The sequence below is a fragment of the Chanodichthys erythropterus genome, chromosome 9 (genome assembly GCF_024489055.1).
Source record: "Chanodichthys erythropterus isolate Z2021 chromosome 9, ASM2448905v1, whole genome shotgun sequence".
NCBI lineage: Eukaryota > Metazoa > Chordata > Actinopteri > Cypriniformes > Xenocyprididae > Chanodichthys > Chanodichthys erythropterus.
The window spans coordinates 20,496,973-20,522,765 of record NC_090229.1 but is presented as its reverse complement, the minus strand read 5'-3'; the positions used below and the strand labels follow the sequence as shown (position 1 = coordinate 20,522,765).

Below are 25,793 nucleotides of genomic sequence, written 5' to 3'. Positions count from 1 at the left end.
TGAGCTGCACAAAAGAGAGAGGATGCGCCTGCAGACGCGCGCGCTCCCTCTTCCTCAGGGTGGGGGGATTCTTCGCTCAACCGTTTTTTTTTTTTTTCTGACCGTTTCAACACGTAGCATGAGCGAGACAGGCGTTGGTATCCAAACTAAACCAAACCAAACCTCCCCACGCCCGGTCTGAACCGGTTCGGGGGTAGTGCGCGCTCTTGGAGACTCCCCTCCCCTCTCCCTTGCTGAAATTCCTGCCACGCGCTCATACTCATACACACACACACACACACACACACACACAGTCCTAGCAGAGAACGAGCGCGCGCACGCCCGCGCATACGTCACCTCCTCCCCTCTGCCTTGTTTCACCCCGCTATCTCCCATTGGTTCCTGCGGACATCTCGAGCCTCCCCTTGTTCTCTCCACCGATTGGTTCGCGGTGAGGACTGCGGACTGCGACTGGTCAATGTGAGCGCGAGCCCTTCTCGCTCATTGGCTGGTGCGGGCGGTGCATGAGCGCGAGGGAAAGAGTTGTAAACGCGAAGCGCGTGCTGGAAAAGCCGAGGCGTAGGGCTGAGAGCAGCGCGAGCACCGGAGATCAGCAGGGGCATCACTCGTCACAGCATCCAGCCTCTCATCCGCTCGCTCTCCATTTTGTCGGTATATCTTTGAAAGTCTGTATCGTAGTGAGCAAGAGGAACCGAGCTCTGTAGCGAGGCTTTTGTTAGCCCGTGTTGGGGGCAATTACTGTTGCCCTCAGTGGGGGAGCGCGTTATCATTTTTTCGTTATTTAGGAGGCAAAATTGCAGCCCCCTCACCGCGTGTTCGTTAAAAATCGATTTTAGGTGCGTTCTTGTTTGATTTCGGATCTGGTTAGAGCGGATTAACTGAGTTTTTTTTTTTTGTTTTGTTTAAAAAAAAAAAAAAAACAGTGTTGCGGCTCTTTGTGTGGCATCTGCTTCGTGTCCCCGTTGCAAGCTACCCGAAGCTCCAAAAACATGTGTTCCCGGGTGTGGTTTATCACAGACCGGCGGATCAGCCAGGAATACCCGCAGGTCCAGATCCTGCGAGCTCTGAAGGAGCGCTGCGCCGAGGACGATGTTGAATTCCGCTATCTTCTCATGGATGAGATCGTCCTGACCATCATGGACGGACAGCTCGGTAAAAACCGCACGCACATATTACATACATTCCATCTGTACGAGCACTGAAGTTGTTTTTGTGTTTAAACTGTTGAGTTGGCTAAATAACCGGACAGTGTGGATGGTTAGCGGCGCGGCGCGCTTGCATTGAGCGGATGTGCATCACCGTGCGAGTGTTTTGTGTAGATGTGCGGGTGGGTGACCGCCTAACCCACTTTCAGCCAGTCAGCCACCATAGCCTAGTCGATGGATGGAAGGCCGTTTAAAACAGTGGAGAAATTGTTGTTATCTCATAGCGAATATTTAAATATATTCACGCCAGTATTTAGATATATCACCGTGTATTGTTGCACCATGTGCGCGCGAACAGTCACGAGTGTGCGGCGCGAGCGCGTTCATTATCAACACATAAAGCCTTGAGCGCAGATGGCGCGACGTTTACAAAGACCCGTTATATTCAGGTGATGCACTCGCCATTATTTATATATTTATTTTTTTTAATATTCAGTCGTCAAGCTTTTCGAAATGATTTGATCTGGTATGTTATGACGCATTCGCGCGAGGTTCCTCATACAAAGGGCTTTGATCGAAATAATCGATTCGTCACGTGCAAACCTCAACCAAAATGCGACTTTTTAAAAATGTTTTATCAACCGGAAGATGTTTGTACCGTCGATTATCTTTGTAATAGCATAACGGTCTGGTAGCAAAGCGACACTAAGGATACAGTCATTGTCTATTAAACTTGTGGTATCCGGGATGCTTAAAGATACACACCTATACTGAATCCTCTTAGTCATACACTAGCTTGTATTACCAGTCTTGTTTTTACCAGTCTTGTATACACCTATATATGCTTAAAATTTAAATATCGGAGTCAACAATGGTTTCTACCAAATATGACTTCAGGTCACTTAAAGACCTAGTGTGTGAATTGATCTGGCAGAACCACTTATAATATGCAGAAAACATATGTGTGGGGGTCATGCTGTGAAATGAAAAGGATATTTAACACAAAAATACATGCATTTCTTAATATTTAATCACCCTCATGTTGTTCCAAACCATCATCATGCTGATTTTCTTCAGTGGTAAACAAAATGAAATGTTAGGCAGAATGTGAGAGGTTGGCAGCCTGAGTCACCATTCACTTTAACTGCATCTTTTTTTCCATACAATGCAAGCGAATGGTGACCTAGTCTGTTATTCTGCCTAACGTCGTCTTGGAAGTAAAACATACCGATTTGGAACAACATGAGGGTGAGTAAATGGTGATTGTATTTATTTATTTCATTTTCAGCTCAACTATCCCTTTTAATAATAAACTGACAGCAAGTTGCAAAGTGTTTCATAAGATAATGATCTGAGTTATTGACACCGGTGTTGCCATTGTTGGTGGGTGGGGCTGTTTTGGTTTGACATGACAGCATTTCTTTTAGGTGGTGCAGATGGGCACTGGGACATTGTGCATTTTGCATGGACCTGAGGTAAAGGGAGTGGCTATGCACCAGTGCAGCTCTGCCTTGAATCAGCTACTTTAAGTTTAGTGGTGTGACTTTGCGACATAATGGATAGCCAGTATAATGGGAAGACCCGAACAGACAAGCTAAGAAGGAGAGATGAAATGAGACCACGTTGACCTACTTTAATGCAAAGGTAGACAGCTGTATAGAGAACGCAACTGGAGCAGGTTGTTGGCCCGTCATGTTTATGTCTGTGTGTGTTTAATGTGCTGGCCTGGATCCTGTCTTGGTCCGATAAAGAGGTGGTTGACAGTTGGTCAGCTCTGGGATTTAAACCCCCAGAGATCCTGACATTCTGCTCAGTTACATCATCAAGTGACACATGGAACAGAGTAGGTCAGCACATAATCACGATCGCTTGTCTCAGTAAAAACATTGCAGTTTGAGGACACATCAAAATTCCTGAATAATACATTTCTGAATTTATATGTGAACCTATTGACAGGCGCCCCAAGAGTGTGTGGATAGTATCTTCTCACCTGCTGTGCGTGTTACGCCACATGCGGCAATCAAACAATCAATAGGCAATCACGGTTCAGGACTTTTGGCAGCATGATTTTTCACTTCATGTGATGGTGTGAGTGATGTGTGTGCGCGCTACTTTTTGATGTCAAGTGTCCATTCCTCTAAGACACGTGAAATCTAACACCAATTTATTGTCTCACACATGCACAAACTGCAAGCATGCTGAAAAATATAAAAATGTGCAGATAATGCACACGTGACTGTAGTTAGTGGTACGTGAAACTTCAGATCGGAACAATTGAATCAACTTCCCAAGACATTTCTTTCTATCAACAAAGTCCTAGGCCTAGTCTTTATAGGCATAGAAGAAGGTTGGGAAGTGTATCTGTTTTGCACTAAAATTGAGGTAGTTCCCCTTTATTATCTCAACTAGGAAAAAGCAAAATGCAGAAGATGGTTCACTTGAGTTAGGAACCTCAGTGTTTGATAACAATACTGTAAATTCAATGGCTTTAGGGGGACTCAATTTCAAGTTTCTCTGGTGTAAGATTGTGTAATAAAGCGTCAGTCTGGATTATACAGGAATGAATGCCATTTCTAGCCCTTAATACACACAATTTGAGCAGTATGTGAGTTGTTTTTTTTTTTTTTGATTGTGGTTGAAAATCCGCAGGATGAATTTAAATATGGTAATGTAGTTTTGAGTACTACTCTCTCATTGGCAGCTGAATGACAAGTATTCAGAACACTCAAGATGCATTTTAATGAAGTAAAACAAATGAATATTTGAAATTTTTCACTTGCACCACCATTCAAAAGTTTAGGGCCAGTAAGATTGATAAAAAGCGACATATTTTGTAACAAAACAATCAAACAAATTCTATTCAAAGTATCCTGAATTTTTTTTTTTTTTTTCAACATTTATTATAATAAGAATGAAATGCTTCTTGCGTATGATTTCATGTGACACTGAAAACTGGAGTAATGACTGAAAATTCAGCTTTGCCATCACAGGAATAAATTACATTTTAAAATATATTCAAATAAATTTAAGTTTAATTTTTTTTTTTCTACAATATTATTGTTTTTACTATATTTTTTGATCAAATAAAAACAGCCTTAATGGCCATATAAGAGACAACCCCAAACGTTTGAATGGTAGTTTATATTGAATAATTGTTGTATTATCCAGGCACTGTGTGATTGGCTGTTAATGGGGATTACTTGTCTTGTGTTTTGTCTATCTACCTGTATCTAATTCCAGCTCACCTTACCCTAACAGCATACCTCTGAAGTAGGTTAACCCTGTGTCTATACTGTGCTTAACACAGTAGGTTACCCTGAAATCCTCACTCGCTCTGGATTCAGTGTGAGTGTGAGTCAGTCATGTTTCTTAACCCACAGTGAGACAGCTGCCGCAGAACTGACAGAAGGGGGAAGTTGGGGACATGCTGTATGTTCTGAGTCTGTGAATACATTTACTGATTGAGCCTCAGGCAGATACAAATAAAATAACCCTAATTGACGTATGTCTTACGTACATGTAAGATAAAACAAACAAAGGTCAGTACATACAAGTGCTTAAAGGGATAGTTCACTAGTTGTTACAAACCTGTATGAATTTTGTTGTTCTGCTGGACACAAAAAAAGATATTTTGAAGAATGTCACTAACCAAACAGTTGATGGGCCCCATTGACTTCCATAGTATGAAAAAAATAAAATGTCACTTTGGTCCATTAACTGTTGGTTACTGACATACTTCAGAATGTCGTCTTTTGTGTTCAGCAGAAGAAAGAAATTCATACAGGTTTGGAACAACTTGAGGCTGAGATAATGATGATGAAATTTTCATTTTTGGGTGAAATATACCTTTAAGGGGTGATTCTCCGTGCTGCAGTGAGTATATGACTTTCATTTCCTCCGGATATTAGTCAGTCTGGTATGAGCTTCAGATCTGTTAGTGTACCTGGTTGGTTACAGTTGGTCTATGTAGTGTACTGTTTTATTGGGAATTAGTCAGGTAATTGGTTTATTCAAAACCAAATAAATAAACATTCTACCATGTTTATCAGTGTTGTGAAATATTGGGTAAGAATTGGTGTTTCAAAACCTAGTGAACCACTGACACCATCCAGGATGGTGGGTATGGTGAGAGAAATGTCAACTACAAATATAGACTTGTCTATCAAAAGGAAATGAATACCTAGATGCATAAAAATTGATCAAGTGACTTTATCATTGTTGCAAAAGATTTCTATTTCAAAAATGCTTTTGTATTGAACTTGAGAAATGTATCACTATATTTGATCAAAATATATTTTTGATAGTTTTAATGCAGCCTTAGGGTGAGCATTAGAGATGTTTCAAAAACAATCTTGCTAACCCTAAACTTTTGAATGGAAGAGTAATTACTTGGTTGTAATTAATAGCACAGTTTGTTGTAAATTAAAATGTATTATTGCACCCAATATTTGTGTGTGCCTTGTATTTTTATTTGAGTGTTATGATATTAGGTTAGCAACATGTTAAAGTCAAATTCTATTTTAGAAAATTGTGTAGCACATTGAGATGATTATGAGGTTCTGTGACAATTAGGATGCTGCCTGTTCAGGAAACTTGCTAGGTTTTGGAACAGAGCTATTTGATGGGAAAAAGATCAAAGAAGATGGCTGTCTGTTCAGTCAACATTCAAAAAACATAATTTGAACTATTTTTTTTTTCTTGGTAATCAAAAATGTTTGCATTTCTCTTTCATTTCATATATGCCAATATAGTCCTGTCATGCCTGTTTTACTGCATTCAAGTCCCATCTGCTTTGATCCATGAGAGGAAAAGAGAATGCTGATGTAGCAGTTGCTAGTGAAGATGCTGAGTCGTGGTTTGTGTGTGTTGCTCCATCCTAAGATGGCGGAGAAGCAGGAGAGATTAGAAATACAGTGACGCATTCATGTTTTGTCTCTTGTTCTCTCATGGCTCCTTTTTATATCCTCTGATTTACATTTCCTGTTCTGTCTTGAAATACTCAATCATATATTTGGCTTTATGTAATCTCTGAAATCCTTTCTTCTGCTATTTTGTGTGTTCTGTTCCATCCAAACAACAAAATTACACGTTTGCCATTTTTAGTATTTGATTGCTCTCTGCTCTTGTATTCGTAATCTGAGTCAAAATGCAAGATTTAAGTCAAGTCCAATGAGCGCCGGCTTTAAAACCGATTTAAAATTTTACTCAAGTGAAGGCTGGTGTTAAGTGAGCATAAAACCAAACTGGCATCTTAATTAAAAACAGAAAGCAGTACAAACTGGGTTAGTGGGTCAACGTGAACGTCGCTATAGCGAGGCAAAGCAAGCGACCTTCTGCAGCATTGTGTAACAGCTCTCTGAAGGAGATCAGCTATTTAGTATTACAGAGATGCTTGTGTATTTTGTGAACTAAGGCCAGCTCATCTGTCACATTGAGTGTTTGCATGTGAGAGGGTGAGAGAAAAGGGCGAAACATCCAAATGAAAGTCTGGCTCTCATTGGTTGCTCAGATACGAGTGTAATCCCTCCGCACAATACTGCACTGGTCAAAACACAGACTGCACTGCCTGTACTGCAGCATGTGATTTATCTTTCCTTTCTGTCTTTCTTTCAGGTCTGCGGGTTGGGCAGGAAAACGTTACCTCATACCCGCAAGTTGCTGTGGTGCGCGTTCCGACCCCATGGGTCCAGTCGGACAGTGACATCACCGTACTGCGTCACCTGGAGAAGTTGGGCTGTCGTCTGGTCAACCGCCCTCAGGCCATCCTCAACTGTGTCAATAAGTTCTGGACCTTCCAGGAGCTTGCTGGGCATGGAGTGCCTCTGCCTGACACATACTCTTACGGTGAGAGATCATCTTTATGTCTGAAACCCATCAATCCCCAATAATCAATTTGTAAAAAAAAAAAAAAAAAAGTAATAATAATATATATTTTTTTTCATACATCTTATATAAATATTAGGGCTGGGCATTGACACAAAATTCATTTGATTTTTATTCAATTTGTTTTAATATTGATGAATTGGTCCTATCTTTTAGCTAGTGCTATTATCTATACTGAGAACCCCAGGTGGTACATCACTATAAAATTAAAGGTTAAAATTAACTTATTTGTAGGCTACTTACATTTTTTTTGTTCAAAATTTACAAAAATTATATAGAGTATAAAACATGAATCCATTTTCCAAACTGTTTTTTTTCTTACCCTGAATCATTATGGTACACTAATAAGTGTTTATATTCGGACTATTTCAGACCGGACTGGTAGGACTCGCCGCAGAGTATCACAGTAACTGCGTGACTCGCCATAGACATACACGGAGAAAAGTAGCTCCGGCTACAATGTTCTTCCGCAAGACTCGTGCAGTTCTGTTTATTAACCGCTAGAGGGCCAAAAATTGTGGACTGCAGCTTTAATATAAACACTTAAATTGTGGCTGTCATAAAAACATGATTTATTTCAAAACACATTTAATATTGAACAGTTTAATTAAAAATACAATGAATATGCAATATGATGCATATATTTAGCAAAATAATCCTCTCTAAAGTTAATTTTTTTTAAAAGTTTTTGGACATTAGATGGCTTAAATGTATTGTATTGAATGGATTGTTTAGAGGTACGTTTTTCCATGGTTGAAACACTGAGCGATTTACATGTGACATAAGTTACACCATATCTTTCAACTTGCATAAAGAGGAAGAGATGATCAGTTCATGTGCGCTCCGCACTGCTGCTGCTCTTGAACTGAAGAACTACAGCAATCCGTCATGACACATGTAAGGACGCCTAAACGGTATTGTTTGAATTTCATAAAATAATAAACCGAATTTGAAAGCTGAGACCTTTTCATATCAGAACTAACAAAGCAACAAAGATTGAAATTTATTGGATGGGAGGCACGATACGAAGTTGTTCATTTTGTTTCAAAAATTAAGTTTGTTCATTCATTAACTGAAAACAGTATAGACTAAAAGATCAACTCTTGGGATTTAAGAATCAATATTGGTTGTATGCAAAGGATGCATTAATTTGTGACCATAAAGTTCAGAAACATTACAAAATCGGTAACACTTTACAATAAGGTTCATTAGTGAACATTAGTTAACATGAACTGCACTTCTACAGCATTTATTCATCTTTTAATGTTAATTTCAACATTTACTAATACATTAAAATCTTGTTAACATTAGTTAATGCACTGTGAACTAACATGAACAAACAATGAACAACTGTATTTTAACTAACGTTAACATTAGTAAGTACAGTAACAAATGTATTGCTCATGGTTAGTTAATATATTAACTAATGTTTAATGAACCTCATTGTAAAGTGTTACCACAAAATCTTACCAACCCCATGGTGCACTCCTGTATTTATCATTTATTCTAAAAGACAACGGCCATTTATGCAACACTCTCCTGTTTGTAGAACGAAAGGGGAAGCCCTCATTACTAACTGAAGAGAACCAAAATGGGAAAAACCAAAGAGCGACTGAATAGATGGGAAGGGTTGGTGTATAAAAGCAGATACAGCTGCTGTAATGATGTGTTCCTGGCAGAGCCAATATGACATACCCTTCATTTTCTCTCATTTGCCCCCTCCTACTGATCGCTGAACGAGTTCATCTGCTCCTCTCAAACCAGCCAAACAGATTCTACATCCATAAAGAATGTTCTCTTCAAAAGCATGAAGAATATTTGTATTTGAGGATGTACAGGGTGCTGACACATTCAAAAGTTATACTGGCTGTGGTTTTGGTTTGAGCTTAAATTATATTTCTACCCATGTCTTCGCTTTCTCTTTCTCTCTTGCTTCTACTGTCTTTCCATATGTTTTCTGTTTGTTTCATCTTGGACACGTACTATCAAACCAAAGGTTGCATTAATTAAAAACTGTCATTTACTGAACATTGGCTAATTTCATATGCTGTCTGGCATTGTAATATAGATACAGAAAAGAATACAGTGTCTGTTTTGCCAAGTTCATAAACATTGACTGTGACTTAAATTTAAAAAGGGGCTACATTTATATTGTTAAAACATGAATAACAGACCATACATGTCCAAAGCATGAATTACATGATTTGTCATTTTTAATTATTAAAACTGTTCAGATTGGCTATATTGAGATTATATAAAATGTACATGCATTGAACACATTTCTACATTCTTAAAGGAGAAATGAAAAGAAAGTATAAAAATAGACCATGAGGAAAATTTTTACAGAGTGATACAATTATTTATAGCACAGCCTCTGGGTCTGACATGTGGCCATCATGTTTCTTCGGAAGAACATATTTTCCTAAAACATCTTTGAGCCATTAACCTTCAAAAACTGGCCACGTAGTTGGACAGAGTGCCGTCCAGGAAATGGGAAACGTGCGTGGCAAAAAAAAAACCTGTCAGTGTTGCAGTTCTTCTCATGTGGATATTGAATGTCTCAGTGTTGCTTGTTTCATTAGAGCTGTTTGCGTCTTGCTCAGGAATCTCGCACTCAAATTAAATCTCACTTTTAATTACATTCATTACATATTCACTAAGCTGTGCGTGTGTGTGTCTCCAGGAGGACACGACAACTTCCGCAAGATGATCGATGAAGCTGAGCCGCTGGGTTACCCTGTGGTGGTGAAGAACGCTCGTGGACACAGAGGTAAATCACTGATCCTAGAACAGTCTGTGTGCATAATGGGTCCTTTGGGGACTGAAAGAAACAGGCCACATTAGACTTCAGATCTGGGTGCTGACAAACCTTGAGGAGCCCTGAGAACACAAACGCCTCAAAGTTATACAGCACGCTGGATGTCTGAAATCGGGCAGCTTAGAAACATCATCTCTTTTACTCTGAAAACAAAGGTTGTCTTTCTTTCTTTCTCCCAGTGTGCATAAGGCGTCTTTGTCCTGCACTGCTTTTTTTCAAGCAAATTTGAGGTGTATGTGCTGAAAGCATGATATATTTATATATATTTATTTTAATGGTAGTTGCTGATGATCAGCAACCATACAGAATTACACAAACTGTCCTGGATTAACTCGAGTCTCGCAGTCAGATGAGATCTTGCCTCAAAATTAAGACCAGTGGCCACACCTGAAGAAAATTATGAAAATTAATTTAATTCACTTATCAATGATGTAGTGTGTATATATATATATATATATATATATATATATATATATATTTATTTATTTTAATTATTATTTATTATTATTTTTTTTTACTGGAAAATGCACTGAAATCAGCCCAACTAGTCTCAGAATGCTGCAGTATATGTCTACAGGTACATGCATGTGCTGAAATATGTTATGAATGTTCTGTTCATTGTCAGTGTTCCCACAGAAATTGAAAATAGAGTTAATATCAGGGAATTACAATGTTAATTAATACAATAAAATTGTATTTGTTATTGTTTTCTTTATTAATTTTAAGTCTATTAATAGAAAAGTAATGAATAAATCTCAGTTCTAGTATATTTATCAGCTAGAAGTCACTTTTTTTGTTGTAGTCTGTATCCAGTAGTTATAAACTGGGCAAGTCATGGAAATGTATTGGTTAAAGGTTTCGGAACACTGGTTACGTAAAGCAGGACACACACAATTCAGTCAAACCTTTGTTAAAAGATTGAACTACAGATGAAAATAAAACAGCTCACAATGTTGACCTTTGTTAGGCAGTGACGTTTTGAAAGGTTTCCTCTGATCCAGGAGGAATTGGGTGGGGTGGCGGCAGCCTGATGGTTGAACATCTGGAGAGTTCACAAACCTGCTGTACCACATTTGTGCCCTTGAGCGAGACACTTAACCCCTGGATGCTCTCCCTGCAATTAGTGTCTTGCATATCTCCTTGGATCTGATAGATTGACTATTACCTAATTCTTTTCTTTTCCTCCCTGTGTTAATTAAAAACAAGTGTTCTACATGTGGCCAAATTCATACTGCTACACCTGGCAGTGTATCAAGAGTGTAAAATGATTAGTTAATGTGTGAAAGGGATGTATTTGACACTGTTCCACAAGATTTTCGTCACATGAAAGTTCACACATTTAACCCTGGATTGTTACTTGTTCTATTTGCTCCTTATGCAGAGGAATCAATCATTGCTTTAGCCTTTAGTAACTTTGAAACTTCTTAAATATTCCATAACCTGTTTAAGTAGATGCATTTTGTTTAGGTAGTTCCTAAAATCCATTATGAGAGTTGAGCAAAAAAAAACTGTACTTTTACACTCAACCTCTCTATTGATAAATTTGCACTTAATCATACTTAGCCTTTAATGATGTCCCATTTTGATCTGTACAGGTAAAGCTGTGTTCCTGGCCCGGGATAAGCACCACCTCTCAGACCTATGTCATCTGATTCGCCATGACGCCCCATATCTGTTTCAGGAGTATGTGAAGGAGAGCCATGGGCGGGATGTGCGGGTAGTTCTGGTCGGCGGGAGAGTAATCGGGTCCATGCTGCGCTGCTCTACCGACGGACGCATGCAAAGCAACTGTTCACTAGGTACGCAATTGCACACACCTCCCCTCCTAATATTATTATTATTATTATTATTATTATTATTATTATTATTATTATTATTATTATTATTATTATTAATGATGATGATGATAATGATAATAATGACAATATTTATGTATTTTTTTTTTTGTCTGTGGCTGTTTTTTTTTTTTTTTTTCATCAACTTGCATATATATATTTTAAGAAGATTCCCATGTATAAATTTTAAGTTTTATATAGAAGAGTAATAATAATTAAAATAATAAAAACTATTTTTTGATGTTGAATTGATGTTTTATTTGTCAATGCATGCAGTCTGTTATTTTAATATTTATATACTATTATTTTGAATTGGCTTTTTATGTTTTAATTTCTCTATAGCTTTAATTTTCATTTTTATTAATTTGAGTACTTAAACACATTTCAGTAAGTTGCTAAGACAGCATTTCTAATTTTTCTATATATTATATATATATATAATATTTTTTATCCATTTCAGCTTTATTCCAGTTACCGATTTTAATTATTTTTGTTAACAATAACAACACTGACCATAATTTCCCATTAGCCTCTCTGTTCATCATTTCAATTTCTTTTCTAGGTGGGGTGGGAATGATGTGCCCCCTTAGTGAGCAGGGCAAGCAGCTGGCCGTGCAAGTGTGCAATATTTTGGGGATGGACATCTGCGGGATCGATCTGCTACAGCTAAACGATGGTTCCTTTTTGGTGTGCGAGGCCAATGCCAATGTCGGCTTCATTGCATTCGACCAGGCGTGCGGGATGGACGTGGCGGGCATCTTGGCCGACTACGCCCTCTCTCTCCTGCCGAGTCGCCTCAGCAGGAAGATGTCGCTACTCTCTGTGGTGTCCAGCACCAGCGAAACTAGCAGCGAGCCTGAGGTGTGTATTCCCACAGAGGTGATGATCCCCACAGAGGTCTGTATTCCCAACGAGATCTGCCCACCCGGCACTACCTGTGCCATCCCTGACGGCATGTCCACAATGAGCACAAGCTCCACCTCCAGCGAGAGTGAGGGGGATCTAAACGAAACCGGCTCTAACCCTGTCAATGCAGATCCCGCTTACAATATCAACTCCCTCCTCGCGAGTGAGATGAAACTGTTGACTGAGTGAATTACAGCCACAAATACACAGATTCACAGACATCGAAGAGCAACACATACTGAAGTGGACATTAAACGCATACAGATGCACACGTGTAATCATACTAACCCTCCCTGTAAACCCCTGTCTGAGGCTGCTCCCCTGATGTTTCTTCTCCATTGACAGACAATAGAATTAAACAAGTATACGGTGCAGTTTGGAAGTGCACTAGATAGTGTACACTCCAGCCTGGCTGTAGTGCACCAGCTGAATATGCATTTGCCACAGTAATTTGAGGGTGCATGCACTGTAGAGTGGTTTTATCGGGACATGATTCCCAAATGTAACCTTTCAGCTACCATCAAACTGGATTCTGATGTTCATAGTCTGGGTTAGGGTACACACACACACACACACACACTGACATACACCTAAGGACATATTAAAGTCTGTATTATAGAGAGAGAATGAATGAATTTTGTCTGTTACAAACCTTGTGGTAAAGCCTGGCTGAAGGCATAATGCATTGCACGCATGGGGCGAGAGAGAGAGAGAGAGAGAGAGGAAACTGAATGGACCCAAATTTCAACTGCCCACCAGGATACAAAGGCACATACCCCCCTCAAAAAGCCCACACAGACACACATAGAGGGACAACAAGAACAAAAACTGGAAAGCTGTGAATATTCTTATCCATCCCGACTCTTTTAAAAGCATGAATGAGTATGAGTTATTTTAGTCTGTTGCAATGGCTGCCTGTAGTAAATGAATTACTGCTGATCAGACAAGCGTAAAGGTTTTATTTGCTTTGCCGGTGTCTGTAAAACTGAATGACTGGTGTGGGATCCCTTTTGAATTACCTTCCTTAATGTGTAAGTGATAATTTGGCCCATAGGAACTTATTTCTCACAGGCATCTTCTGCTTGGTAATTCTGTAATTGAGGCGGCCATTTTAGAAATCTTCACTGTCCACCATTTTGGACTGGTTAATGTACTGTTTACAGCTCAATAGTATGGAAAATGTGAATGGGAACTTTTTTTTTTTTTTTTTTTAATTGTTTTTCCAATGTCTAATTCAAATCTGCTAATGACCACACGTCAATCTGCATGTCTGCCACTCCAAAAGCAAATCTCCCATTATTAGAGTCTGAACAGTGAGTTGCATAGAAATAGAGCAAGTAGATTTTTAAATACTAATGTTTTTACCACAAGGGCTGAACGTTTTGCCAACACTAAGCGCTGACGATGAATAAGCTATTTGTCTTCAACGATTTGTTTGTACAAAAATACTGCAAAAATAAAACTGAAGTGTCAACTCAAATGGGTGCTACAACTTCTCTTAATTCAGCCCAGTGGTTTAAAAGCCAATAATCGAAGAGAAAAACCAGAAATTGTATTGATTTGAGCTAAATTTACATTTGTTTGTTGTACTGCATTATATAAGTGCACTGCACATTTCTCACAAGTGACTCTTTTAACGTCCCTATTTCTCTCTGGAAATGTATTAAATCCAAAAATCCTTACTCTGCATATTTGCATATTCAAATTTACATTGAGTCTTAAATTGCATATAACAAACCTCAAATGGACCAAACTCGCAATCCAAACCAGCTCAGAAAAGTTTGCCATGTTAAATGTGATAGTTTAGATCAATTAAATGTGAGTTCAGACTTTAGATGAAATACAGTTTACATTAAGATGCAATATAAACTTGAAATTTAGAGTTAACTCGGGGAAGCAGCCTTGATCAAATTCCTCTCCTTGGAAACGTGACATTCATGTTAGACAGTCCTGCCTATGTGTATCAATAAACAAAAGGACAAAGCGTTATAAAATATTAAGAAACAGATGCTGTTAGACCTGATGGTTACATGCAATCTTGTTTGTTTTATATTTAGTGTTCTGTTGTCTTTTGTTTTCCTAATTTATAATTTTATTTTTTGTTGAGAAAAAGGAAAAACTGGTTTATATGCGATTAATCTTTGCTTGGGAAAAGCCGAAGAGTGGCAAAGGGTTTTAGTGTGAGTTTGACTGAACAGACGTTGACCACCTGAGATGCGCGCACACACACACTCTTCTCACCACCCCCTCTCAAACGTTGTGATTTGCCGTCTTGTGTGTGATGTGTTTCATCATTCCATGCAACCAGAGACTTGCACCCTCCAACTCATCCCACACAAGAACAAGTGTCCCTGTAAACTCTGACACTTTTCTGTGTTTGCGATAACGCACCATATGGTTGTTGAGCTCTTACACACTCTGCCTCCACTTCCGGTAGAATACGACAGGAAGGTTTCTCCCCTTATGTTTAGTATCAAACTTGTGTGACTCCAAATCTAAATACTTAATGAATTCGGAATGGACCCCCAAGTCTGAACTGAGAGCTAAAATTGTCATCAGATCTGCTTCAGTAGAAAACATGAAATAATACTCATTCTGACTGAAAAGGTACCACTATACTCCTGACTTGTGTGAGTTGGCAATTAATTTAGCGTCACAACTAAAACTAAAAAACGACAGTTGCTGCTAAAGAACACTTAGCTCTTTGGAATGGAAAAGGGAAACGTTTTGAGACTCCATGTGTTCATTTCATTGCCTTTTTTTTTTTTTTTTTAGTGGGAACCTAAATGCCAAAAACCAAGCAATGTTGTATAATTTAAAACAAGAAATTATTAGTGATAGAACGCTAACATTGATGTTATGTGTCATTACGTAATAATAACAATAATACCAATAAAGACATTTAAAAAATGTCCAGAACATGAAATTTGTGTCAGCTTGTCTATTTATCTCACATCACGGTTGCTAGACCTTTTCCACTGAACTTTTGCTACAGTTTGCCTCGCTAAAGGTGCGGTCACATTTACTGTTGTTTGGCGAAATTTTGCAGGCAAAATCCAGTCAATACAATACAATCCATGCACTTGTGGGAATTTTGCATGAGGACAAAACAGTTCCCTATACAGATTTCGCAACAGGTTGGGGCTAGTCAAAAATTCACTGTGTTTACCAGCAGAAAGGTTTGAAAGTGACTTCTGTGTGAGCTGTGCTTCATACACTATTGACAATAGGCAATGGACCCTTTTTGCCTGTGAAATTTTACTAAAGTGACTGCACCTTAAATGTACGTCATCTTCCAATATCCTTTTATGAGTCAATATAATTAATATAATTATAATTGTGCTGTAAATTGTAGTCTTTTGATTTATTGTTTTTTGGATGTTTGTGATGTGTCCAGTCTCATTCCAAATGTTTTTCAGCATGTTGTAGGAGATTATGGATTGACTCTCTCAGTCTGTTTTGTTCACTTAGCCCCTGGATCAACACCTCAGCCTTCTTACCATATTCCAGAGCCTATATAAACAAACACAAAAACATAAAAGGAAACCGATTTCCAAACTTACAAGAAATACCAATGTTACCTATTATTATGGTAGTATGAAACGTGTAGCTGTTTAATGTAGAGAGTTTAGCATAGTTTGATGAATAATGAGATGATTACAGTTTGACAGAAGAGCTGGAGAGATGCAGGTGATAAATGGGAAGTTTTTTTGTAGTTGGATATGAGAGCTGGGAGCTTGAACTAATAACTAGAGACTTAAGCTGTAGTCTGAGATGTAGCGGAAGTAGAAGAAATCCTAAAGGAGAATCCCATTACCACCAGAATAGCAGTGAACAGTCTAACTGTCAAATTCCATCATGGCTTTAGTCATTAGTGTTAATCTCCACTGAAGTCAAAGAACTGAAACATGTTCACAGCATGACTTCATCTACAAACATGCATCCAGGTCTGAATTCAAACATTCCATCTCAGCACGTTTAATTTAATTAGACATTTGGGTGAGGTTTGGTTATTTACTATGATTTGGTTATGCAGGGCAGTGGTGAGGAGGTGAGTGTGGAATTCAGGAGCATGTTGTAAATGTATTATATTAGTCGATCTTTATTGTTTACCTTGGTGTAGTTGTTGCATAGCAACCACAGCATAGCCAGAGAATGAGCCAACATGGCTGCCTGGTCAGGGCGAGGCTTCACACACTGTTCCTCAAACTCTAAGATACATCTCAACATCTGATCAGCCTCCACACACTGTGCCTCATCTATACAGACACACAAAAGAGGAATTTCAATGTCAGCTATAAAGGTCACCGGTCAGTGTAGTAGTTAGATTCTTACAACAACAACAACAAAAAAACATTATTCTGTTTCAAGTGTCTGTATTAAATAAAAGCTTCACCACTCTTCGAGATGAGTAAACTGGGTAAATTCCTGTGAAAAGCTGAATGATGAATTGCGTTGAATAATCTCTAGAAGATATTCAGCAATATGATCTCCCATCTAGTGTTTGAAACATATCACCTTACACAGAGTTGTTTCCATTTGACGTTGTTTGCCAATATTTTGCCACATTGTCTGAATCGGCTGATTAACATCATAATTTGGTCCATTAGGAGAAATATTAGCTCTCCCTCGTGCCAGTTCAAAAATCTACCAACAACCTAGTCTATGGAAATTTGTTTCCAAAGATTTTTAGTGTATTTCAATAAATACTGCATGAAAATGTTTAATTTCAGTGTATGTACACTGCCGTTCTAAACTTTGCGGTCAGTAAGATTTTTCTCAAAAAATGTGTTCTTTTGAACTCTATCCATCAAAGAATTCTGAAAAAATGTAGCATGTTTTCTTTAAAAATATTAAGCAGTACAACTGTTTTCAACATTGATAATAATAAGAAATGTTTCTTTACCACTAAATCAGCATATCAGAATGATTTCTGAAGGATTGTGTCACACTATATACTGGAGTAATAATGCTGAAAATACAGCTTTGTCAATATAGGAGTAAATTATATTTTAAAATATATGAAACTAGAAAATGTATTTTTAAATTGTAATATTATTTCACAGTATTAGAGTTGCATGAATTTGAACATTGCATTTGTGTGTCAATTAAAATGATTGAAAAGTATTTGCTTATAGTTTATTTCAACATTTCAAGTTGTGTGTATCACCACCGAACATGAATGCACAATGAACAATAGTATTTTTATATTTCCGATACACTGATTTACTATTAAATGTATTGATTTATAAATAAAATAAGACTAATTTTGATGATACCTATTGCATTTGCAAGTGTTACTAAGTGGCTTGACTGAACGGTGATGTAAGGCTCCACTGACATGATCTGACTGTCTGCCCGAGAGACAATAAAAAATAAAACTGTGGCTAGTCTGTGTCCCTGATTGATATCAGGTCATGCTTGTTGTTGCTGCTCTGTGCAGTCTCATCCACAGTGACATGCGGAGCAAGGCCGGCTGAGCTGTTTCCTGCTATAGAGTCATCTGGCCAGAAGTTATAATATGATGTGGCTGGCCAGAGGGCGGAACCGGCGCCAGTCTACTGACCTCGGGTCAGTCATTAAGAGGCCAGAGAGTAGGAAGGATCAAGTGCACTGACCAGTGAACAGCCAGTAAGGGACGCTAAGCTAAGCCAGCCACGTCATTGGAAGACTTAGCCAAAACACTGCTGAGGTTTATAGGCTTAGAGAGAGATAACTAGGCCAGGAGTGCCGCATGTGTGTCACATTTGATCTTCGTTATCAGTGGAATAAAGTAGGTTTTGCTCTAGGACACAACCTCATGACATGACTCTAAATATATAGCTAACCTCTTAGAAACTACATACAATAAACAAAAAGCACATACAATCATGATGATACAGGCTATCATAAAAGCTATAAATAATTAAACCTGCGCCATACAAATGTGATTTCGTGAGAGATCACAGCGATAAGTAAAATTAGGATATGAATTACATATTAGAATTAAGTTTTTATTTGTAAATTTTAATATATATATATATAAATTATTGAAATTGGCAGGAATAAACATCTGAGTGAATTTGACAAGGGCCAAATTGTTATGGCAACTGTTATGAGAATTTACCAACAGTGGTCCGAGGAGCCCCAGGCTCATCAGTGCACGAGGTTAATGAAGGTTATCCTGTGTGATCCGAGCCAACAGAACTACTACTCTAGTCTACTGCGGCAGAAGTCACACAAAATTTGTATGATGGTTATGGGAGGAATGTGTCACAACACACAGTGCATCGCACTCTGCTGCGTATAGGACTGCATAGCCGCAAGCCAATCCGAGTGCCTATTATGACCTCCCACAAGTGACGGAACTGGACCTTGGAACAGTGGAAGAAGGTCGTCTGGTCCGATGAGTCCCATTTTCCTTTTTAGATCACATGGATGGCCGTGTATGTATGCGGCATTTACCAGGGGAAGTGATGGCAACAGGATGGACTGTGGGACAACGAAAAGCTGTTGGAGGGAGTGTGATGTTCCGGGCGATGTTCTGCCCTGGCCTCCAGATTCCCTAGATCTCAATCCAATTGGATAGATATATCTAACAGAATATTAGGCAGGTGGTCATAATGTTTTGGCTCACACATGTTTGTTTTTGTGAATTGTGGGGACATTCCATAGGCGTAATGGTTTTTATAGTGTACAAACCGTATTTTTTATCCCCCTACACTACCCCTACCCCTAAACCTAACCATCACAGAAAATTGACATTTTTACTTTCTCACAAAAACTCATTCTGTATGATTTAGAAGCTTTTTGAAAAGTGGGGACATGGGGTAATGTCCTCATAAGTCACCTATTCTTGTAATACCTATGTCATACCCATGTCATTATACACATTAGTGTCCTGATATGTCACAAAAAACGTGCACATCAATACACACACGCACACACACACATATTTATATATATATATATACACACAGTGGGGATCGAAAGTTTGGGAATCCCTTTCAGAATCTGTGAAAAATTTTAATTTCCCCAGATCTTATTGCATCGTGTTTCCTTCTGGAGCATCAGTGAATGTTTGAACCTTTTTTAATAGTTGAGTTTGAGTTGTTCTCAGTGTGAAAAGATGGATCTCAAAATCATACAGCCACTGCTGGAAAGGGTTCAAATATGCAAAAGATGCTGGAAAACTGATGAATCTGCAGGACCTGGAGGATTTTTCTGAAGAACGTTGGTCAGATTAACTGCTCAGGACAAACAAGAGACTCATGAACAACCATCACAAAACAAACAGTCATGGATCATCAGGTAACCACACACAATAAATTCAGCAATTTTTTTTTGTCTTGTGGACTATATGTAAACATCTTTTATGTAAAATATCTTACTCAGGACAGTACTAAACAAAAAATAACATGCATTTTGTATGATCTCTCTTGTTTTGTTAAAAGTTCTCACATTTTCAGATTCTGAAAGGGGTTCCCAAACTTTCGATGCCCACTGTATATATATATATATATATATATATATATATATATATATATATATATATATATATATATATATATTAGATATTAAATGAACTGTTATGGTCCATAGAGTTGAGACCGTTTGCAGATATCAGATATGACTTTGTGTAGGTTTACTGTCTTTATGCCACTTACCAAAACATTCTTCTGGTTGAGTGCCACTCTGAATGATATGATCCATTAGCTTACACAGGTGAGTGTGCCATGTACTTGCCACCTGTACACACGCACGCAATGCGATGAAAGACACTTCACAGACACAGATGTCTCAATGTGCACTGATGGTGGGTGTGTCTACCTCTGTGTAGAGCGAGAGGGCAATGCCAGGCTCATTTTGCTTCAGAAACACATCAGCCATAAGGAAATATCCTCCAGACGTCACAGTACTGTCCAAACCAAACATCTCACTGGCATAGTACACCTGCACAAAGAGAAAAATATTAAAATTTAAAAATGAATGCAGTTAGTCAGTACCCCAAAATTAACTATACATAAATAACTGACATATTTAAATGGACATGAAATATGTTTTTTAGTTAAAATTATAATTATTAAACAAAATTATCTAATGGTCAATGCCACAAATGAGTAATAGTACATCATTTTGTACATGCAATCCAATCAGTGTTCCACGCATATTAGGACGTACGTCATTCGCAAAGTGAGTGAGAGCAGATGTGTATTTTCCCATGGCAGCGTGCAGGCGGCCCAGGGTTCTGTGTAGCTGATGAAGGACAGTGTGACTGCAGCCTGGTGTTTTCATCACTGTCCACTCAGCCTTAGACAGATAGTCATGTGCCTGGGAGAGAGAACCTAAACCTAAACACACACAAACAACATACACTATGAACAAAGGATCCTTGATGCCTCTTGAGTCAACCTGGCTATTAGAGGGTATGTCTGTGTCTACTCAATACAACCATATTTGATGTTTTTGTTGGAATAGACATCCAGTGATTTAAAGCTTCATGCCTGGTTTGCTCATTTGTCGAAAAGAGATTGAAAGTAGCCACAGTGAATCCTTAGCACCTAAAGTATCTCTATGTAGACAGAAGCTTAACGATCAAGGGTGTGTCTCAGTCTGCTCCCTAGTTCAACTTTGCACTGCCCTTGGCCAAGGAGTTGGCCATTCTTACGTTGAGTGCATGTGTAAATACATGAACTTTTTTTTTTTTTTTTTTTTTTTACAATATATTTATATATATATATATATATATATATATATATATATATATATATATATATTATTATTATTATTATTATTATTTTTATTTTATTTATTTTTTTTGTACAGTTTTACCAAATACTTTTATTTAGAAAGGATGTTAAATTGATCAGTGGTGACTTGATCAACTTGACTGTTTACTTCTGCTACAAAAGAAGTGATATTGCCATCTACAGAGCATTGAAGATACTATATCTTGTGCGTTTTGCCCCTACCAACCAAACTTGCCTAGTGGATTAGCATGTAGTTGCAGGGGTTTATAGAGTATATGAGATGAGGACATGACTGCACCAGAAACCAACACATCCAGTGCAAGTAGGCTTTGACTACTTAATTTTACTTAACATTATATTATGTATCCGTTATACTGAAGAAAACCTTTTTGAAAAAATATGCCCTGTTTGAGCACTTGAGATTAACTGAGACTTGAGTGTTTGTAGACATTTAAGAGGCTGTTGTGTCAAACTTGATTTTGAGGTGTTCAGAAATCAGATACTCAAAATCAGATACTCTAACTCCCAGTTTCAAAGATAAGGCTTAAGCCTAGTCCTAGACTAAAATGCATGTTTGAGCTGCTTTCACTGAAAGCAAATTGCATTGACATATCTTAAAATATGTGCTATTGTTTTGTCTCAAGATGCAGAAAAGTAGTGGTTTTTTTTTTCTAAGGCATGTTTATAAAAGCTACTTAAATGTCCTAATTGAACTAAGGCCTAATCCTGGCTTAATCTAAGACCTGTCTCTGAAACCAGGCCTTTGACTCTTACTCAAGTCACATTGGAACTGGTGACTTTTAACAGGTTATGGGGTCATTTTTGCTAGTACTCTTTACACCTCTGGATGTTGTTTCTATATGTCAGATGCATTTTGATGCGCAATTTCTTGTCACAGCAAACTGTGGCATCAGCATCCCAATATTTCAAGGCCCCAATTTGTGTTCACAATATGCGAATTCATGTCAGTGAATTTTCCCATTCAAACTATCAAATCTTAAGCCACATAAAGATGAATCCTTCATATGCTTATGTCAAAGAGCTTTCAGTGAAAGAGGTTTTCACTCAGACAGTACACATCTGCATGACTAGTCTGCCACATCCTGAATTACATAACAAGCGTCTCTCCGTTCAGTTCATGTCCAAGCACCACCCTTTAGCCCACCAATAGACCGTCCCACAGGAAGTAAACAGCTCAATGTCAGCCTCAGTTTTTAGCAAACGTTTGTTTCCATTCTCTCCTGAAGTGGAAGTTATTGGCTGTCAGCCTCCAGAGAGGTTCAGAAAGTGAAGCAAACTTTTTGAAGTCTACTATCTAATGGACCTTAGAGAGATTTACAATGAGTACAGCCATGGGCAAGTTTTTGCAGGTTTTGTGCATGTCTTTTGTTTGGATTTGTGCATGTCTCACCTATATTTGCCTGCGCGAGCAGTAGATAAGCTGCTACCAGTTCAACAGCACAAGTTCCGTATACCTGCATGGCCCAGCGCAGGAATAGGAGAGCGGCAGGTAACACATGCTGGAACATCTTCTTGGACACCCACCTCTGCGCCTCTAAATGAGCAATCTCTATTAGATACTCCTATTGTCGAAAACATACAAAACACACACTTATCAGACATCTGCCCTGTTAACAACCCAATTTGCCTCATTTTATGTGCTGGAGTGCATATGAACCTGTTTCTTCACTGTTTCTTTGTGGTGGTGGTCATGGTCGGATTGCAGTGTGCCGAATGGTGCAGGTGTGTGAATAGATACCAGCAACGGACACACTTTTTCATGAATACTGGTCCAGTCAGTATTCTGGTGGTCAAGGCCACTACACACACACACACACACATTATTTAGCTATTAAATGGGATCATTCAAAAGACTTTAACCCCCGGTTTCACAGACAAGGCTTTAGCTAGTCCTAGACTAAAATACATGTTTGAGCTGTTTTAACATGTCCTAAAATATGTCAGTGCTATTGTTTTGTCTCAAGATGCACACTAGTAATGTTTTTTTCAATGGTACATTAATAAAAGCTCACCCTCAATAGTTCACCCAAAAATGAAAATTGTGTCATTTATTACTTACCCTCATGCCTTTCCACACCCGTAAGACCTTTGTTAATCTTCAGAACACAAATTAAGATATTTCTGTTGAAATCCGATGGCTCCGTGAGGCCTGCATAGGGAGCAATGACATTTCCTCTCTCAAGATCCATAAAGGTACTAAAAACATATTTAAATCGGTTCATGTGAGTAGCTACACATGTTCAATATTAATATTATAAAGCGACGAGAATATTTTTGGTGCGCAAAAAAAAAAAAAAAAAAAGACTTACTTAGTAATGGCCAATTTCAAAACACTGCCTCAGGAAGATTCAGAGCATTATGAATCAACGTGTCGAATCAGTGGTTCGGAGCGCCAAAGTCACGTGATTTCAGCAGTTTGACACCCGATCCGAATCATGATTCGATACACTGATTCATTATACTTCCTGAAGCAGTGTTTTGAAATCAGCCATCACTAAAAAAGTCGTTATTTTGTTCTTGGCGCATCAAAAATATTCTCGTTGCTTTATAATATTAATATAGTACGTACATAATTTTAGTACATAAATGGATCTTGAGAGAGGAAATGTCATTGCTGGCTATGCCGGCCTCACTGAGCCATCGGATTTCAACAAAAATATCTTAATTTGTGTTCCGAAGATTAACGAAGGTCATACAGGTGTGGAACTGCATAAGGGTGAGTAATAAATTACATTATTTTCATTATTGGGTGAACTAACCCTTTAAATACCTTAATTGAACTAAGGCCTAATCCTGGCTTAGTCTAAATTTAACCCTGTCTATGAAACCATGTCTAATTGTTTTTATATACATCTAGTCATCTAGTTTAACCTAACCCCAACAGAAACTTTCTGCGGTTTATATATATATATATATATATATATATATATATATATGCTTGCTTTTTGGTTTTGGGAGTTGTCAAGATTTAGTTCTGGGTACAAATTTATCTATAAAATATAAGTACACACACGTTCCAACTTGTTCTAATTTCTCCGTTTGTAAAATACACACAATAAAGTAAGTCGTACTGGTTCGAAACAACATGGGTAAGTAAATGAAGGCAGTAAAATCGAGCTGCCCGTCAGAGAACATTCTGTTTCTGAAAAAGAAAAAAAAAAAAAAAAAAAAAAATGCCCGAGACTGGCCGAGTTATAAGATACACATTTGCATGTTGACACTGAGAGACCGTAGATAATGTGCGTCGTGGTTCGTGGTGTCTTTAAAACGGCAAGTGAAAACTCCACGGATGCACACTGAAACATATATTTTTCCAGTCATATTTCTTTTTTTTCCTGGTTGGTTTGAAGCACGCATGGCTGGCTATTCTCTTCCCTCTGCACATAATTTCTCCTCCAGCTGTTTGAACTCGTTCAACCTTTCCATCTCTGCAGTAACACGGCCAAGAAGAATGCGTGTGTGACATGTGTGCCTATAATGCCACCTGCTGTCTGTATGCGCAATTACACGATAGAGTATTATTTACCAGTGTAACGTTATTAGGTTTAAGGTGCTGTATTATAAAGACAAAACAAATAATTGAATAACCCGAAGGCTCCAGACTCACCAGTAAAATGTGACCAGGCATCTTGTGCACTGCAGTTTTGCAGGTTTCTGGCAAAGTTCGCACAGCTTCTTCACTCCTTTAGGGTTTGCTAGAGGGTTAATGGTGGCCGACATCCCAAATAAATGTACAAATCTATATTAAACTCTCAGCCAGCAAAACGTGCTTAAAACTAATACAAAAAACTTTAATTCTGCGTTCTGACCACAAACCGTTTCAACAGCTTTCCCATTACAAATCACCTCACGCAATATTTCTTGCTTTGTGTCTGGTCTGAACAAGTTAAGTGTTTTTCAAAATGGTTCCCATGGAGATGACCCCAGGGCAACCGACGAGGATCTGTCTCTGCTATTTTTCATAATGTTTTATATATTTTTATACACTTAATTTTTTTATTTTGCAATACCGTTATGTTTAAATAGCTATAATACACACATTCTTATTTAAATAAAACGCTTCATTTGCATATTTTTTGTCTTGAAATACAGGTAAAACGTGATCTACACAGGTTTATCGCCATCTGGCGGTGAAATTATATCCGTTTCCGTGATAGTTTCTTTTTTTTTTTTTTTTTACAGTCTATGGATAAAAAAAAAACTGATTAAATGATTTATCTAACTGAAGTGCATTTTTTCCTCATGACTAGGGATAGTTGGCACAGGTTTTATACATTACATTTGATATACTACACGCTTTATATTACATGTAAAGCAGTGATTTTGTTGTACAATATTTATTTAGCCTATTTATGTCCTTCATCTGTATAAAGGTGGTAGATTTTAACCTAAACAGGGCATTTTTTCATAAATGCCACGCTGGGGCAAGTTGTCACATCTTATAAATGTTTATAAG

The 25,793-nt window shown here is 38.1% G+C and overlaps 2 protein-coding genes across 3 annotated transcripts; one reads left to right on the top strand and one right to left on the bottom strand.

The window, feature by feature from the left end:
* The first annotated feature begins 437 nt into the window (after positions 1–437).
* Positions 438–15,518, top strand: rimkla (ribosomal modification protein rimK-like family member A). The gene is made up of 5 exons (XM_067394948.1): positions 438–1,152; positions 6,759–6,989; positions 9,712–9,798; positions 11,442–11,645; positions 12,244–15,518. Exons 1-5 carry the CDS (start codon positions 990–992, stop codon positions 12,774–12,776), a joined length of 1,218 nt encoding a protein of 405 aa, XP_067251049.1. The 5' UTR covers positions 438–989; the 3' UTR covers positions 12,777–15,518.
* Positions 9,779–25,210, bottom strand: zmynd12 (zinc finger, MYND-type containing 12). Of its 2 annotated transcripts, none has more exons than XM_067394950.1 (8): positions 24,945–25,210; positions 22,995–23,136; positions 22,728–22,899; positions 20,748–20,917; positions 20,397–20,519; positions 20,234–20,315; positions 16,701–16,846; positions 9,779–9,908 (listed from the first exon to the last, which is right to left on the bottom strand). In XM_067394950.1, exons 1-8 carry the CDS (start codon positions 25,055–25,057, stop codon positions 9,876–9,878), a joined length of 981 nt encoding a protein of 326 aa, XP_067251051.1. In that variant the 5' UTR covers positions 25,058–25,210; the 3' UTR covers positions 9,779–9,875. The 2 variants fall into 2 exon arrangements, with proteins under 2 accessions (XP_067251051.1, XP_067251050.1); XM_067394949.1 differs by lacking the exon at positions 9,779–9,908 and adding an exon at positions 13,774–16,100.
* Positions 25,211–25,793: the final 583 nt, after the last annotated feature.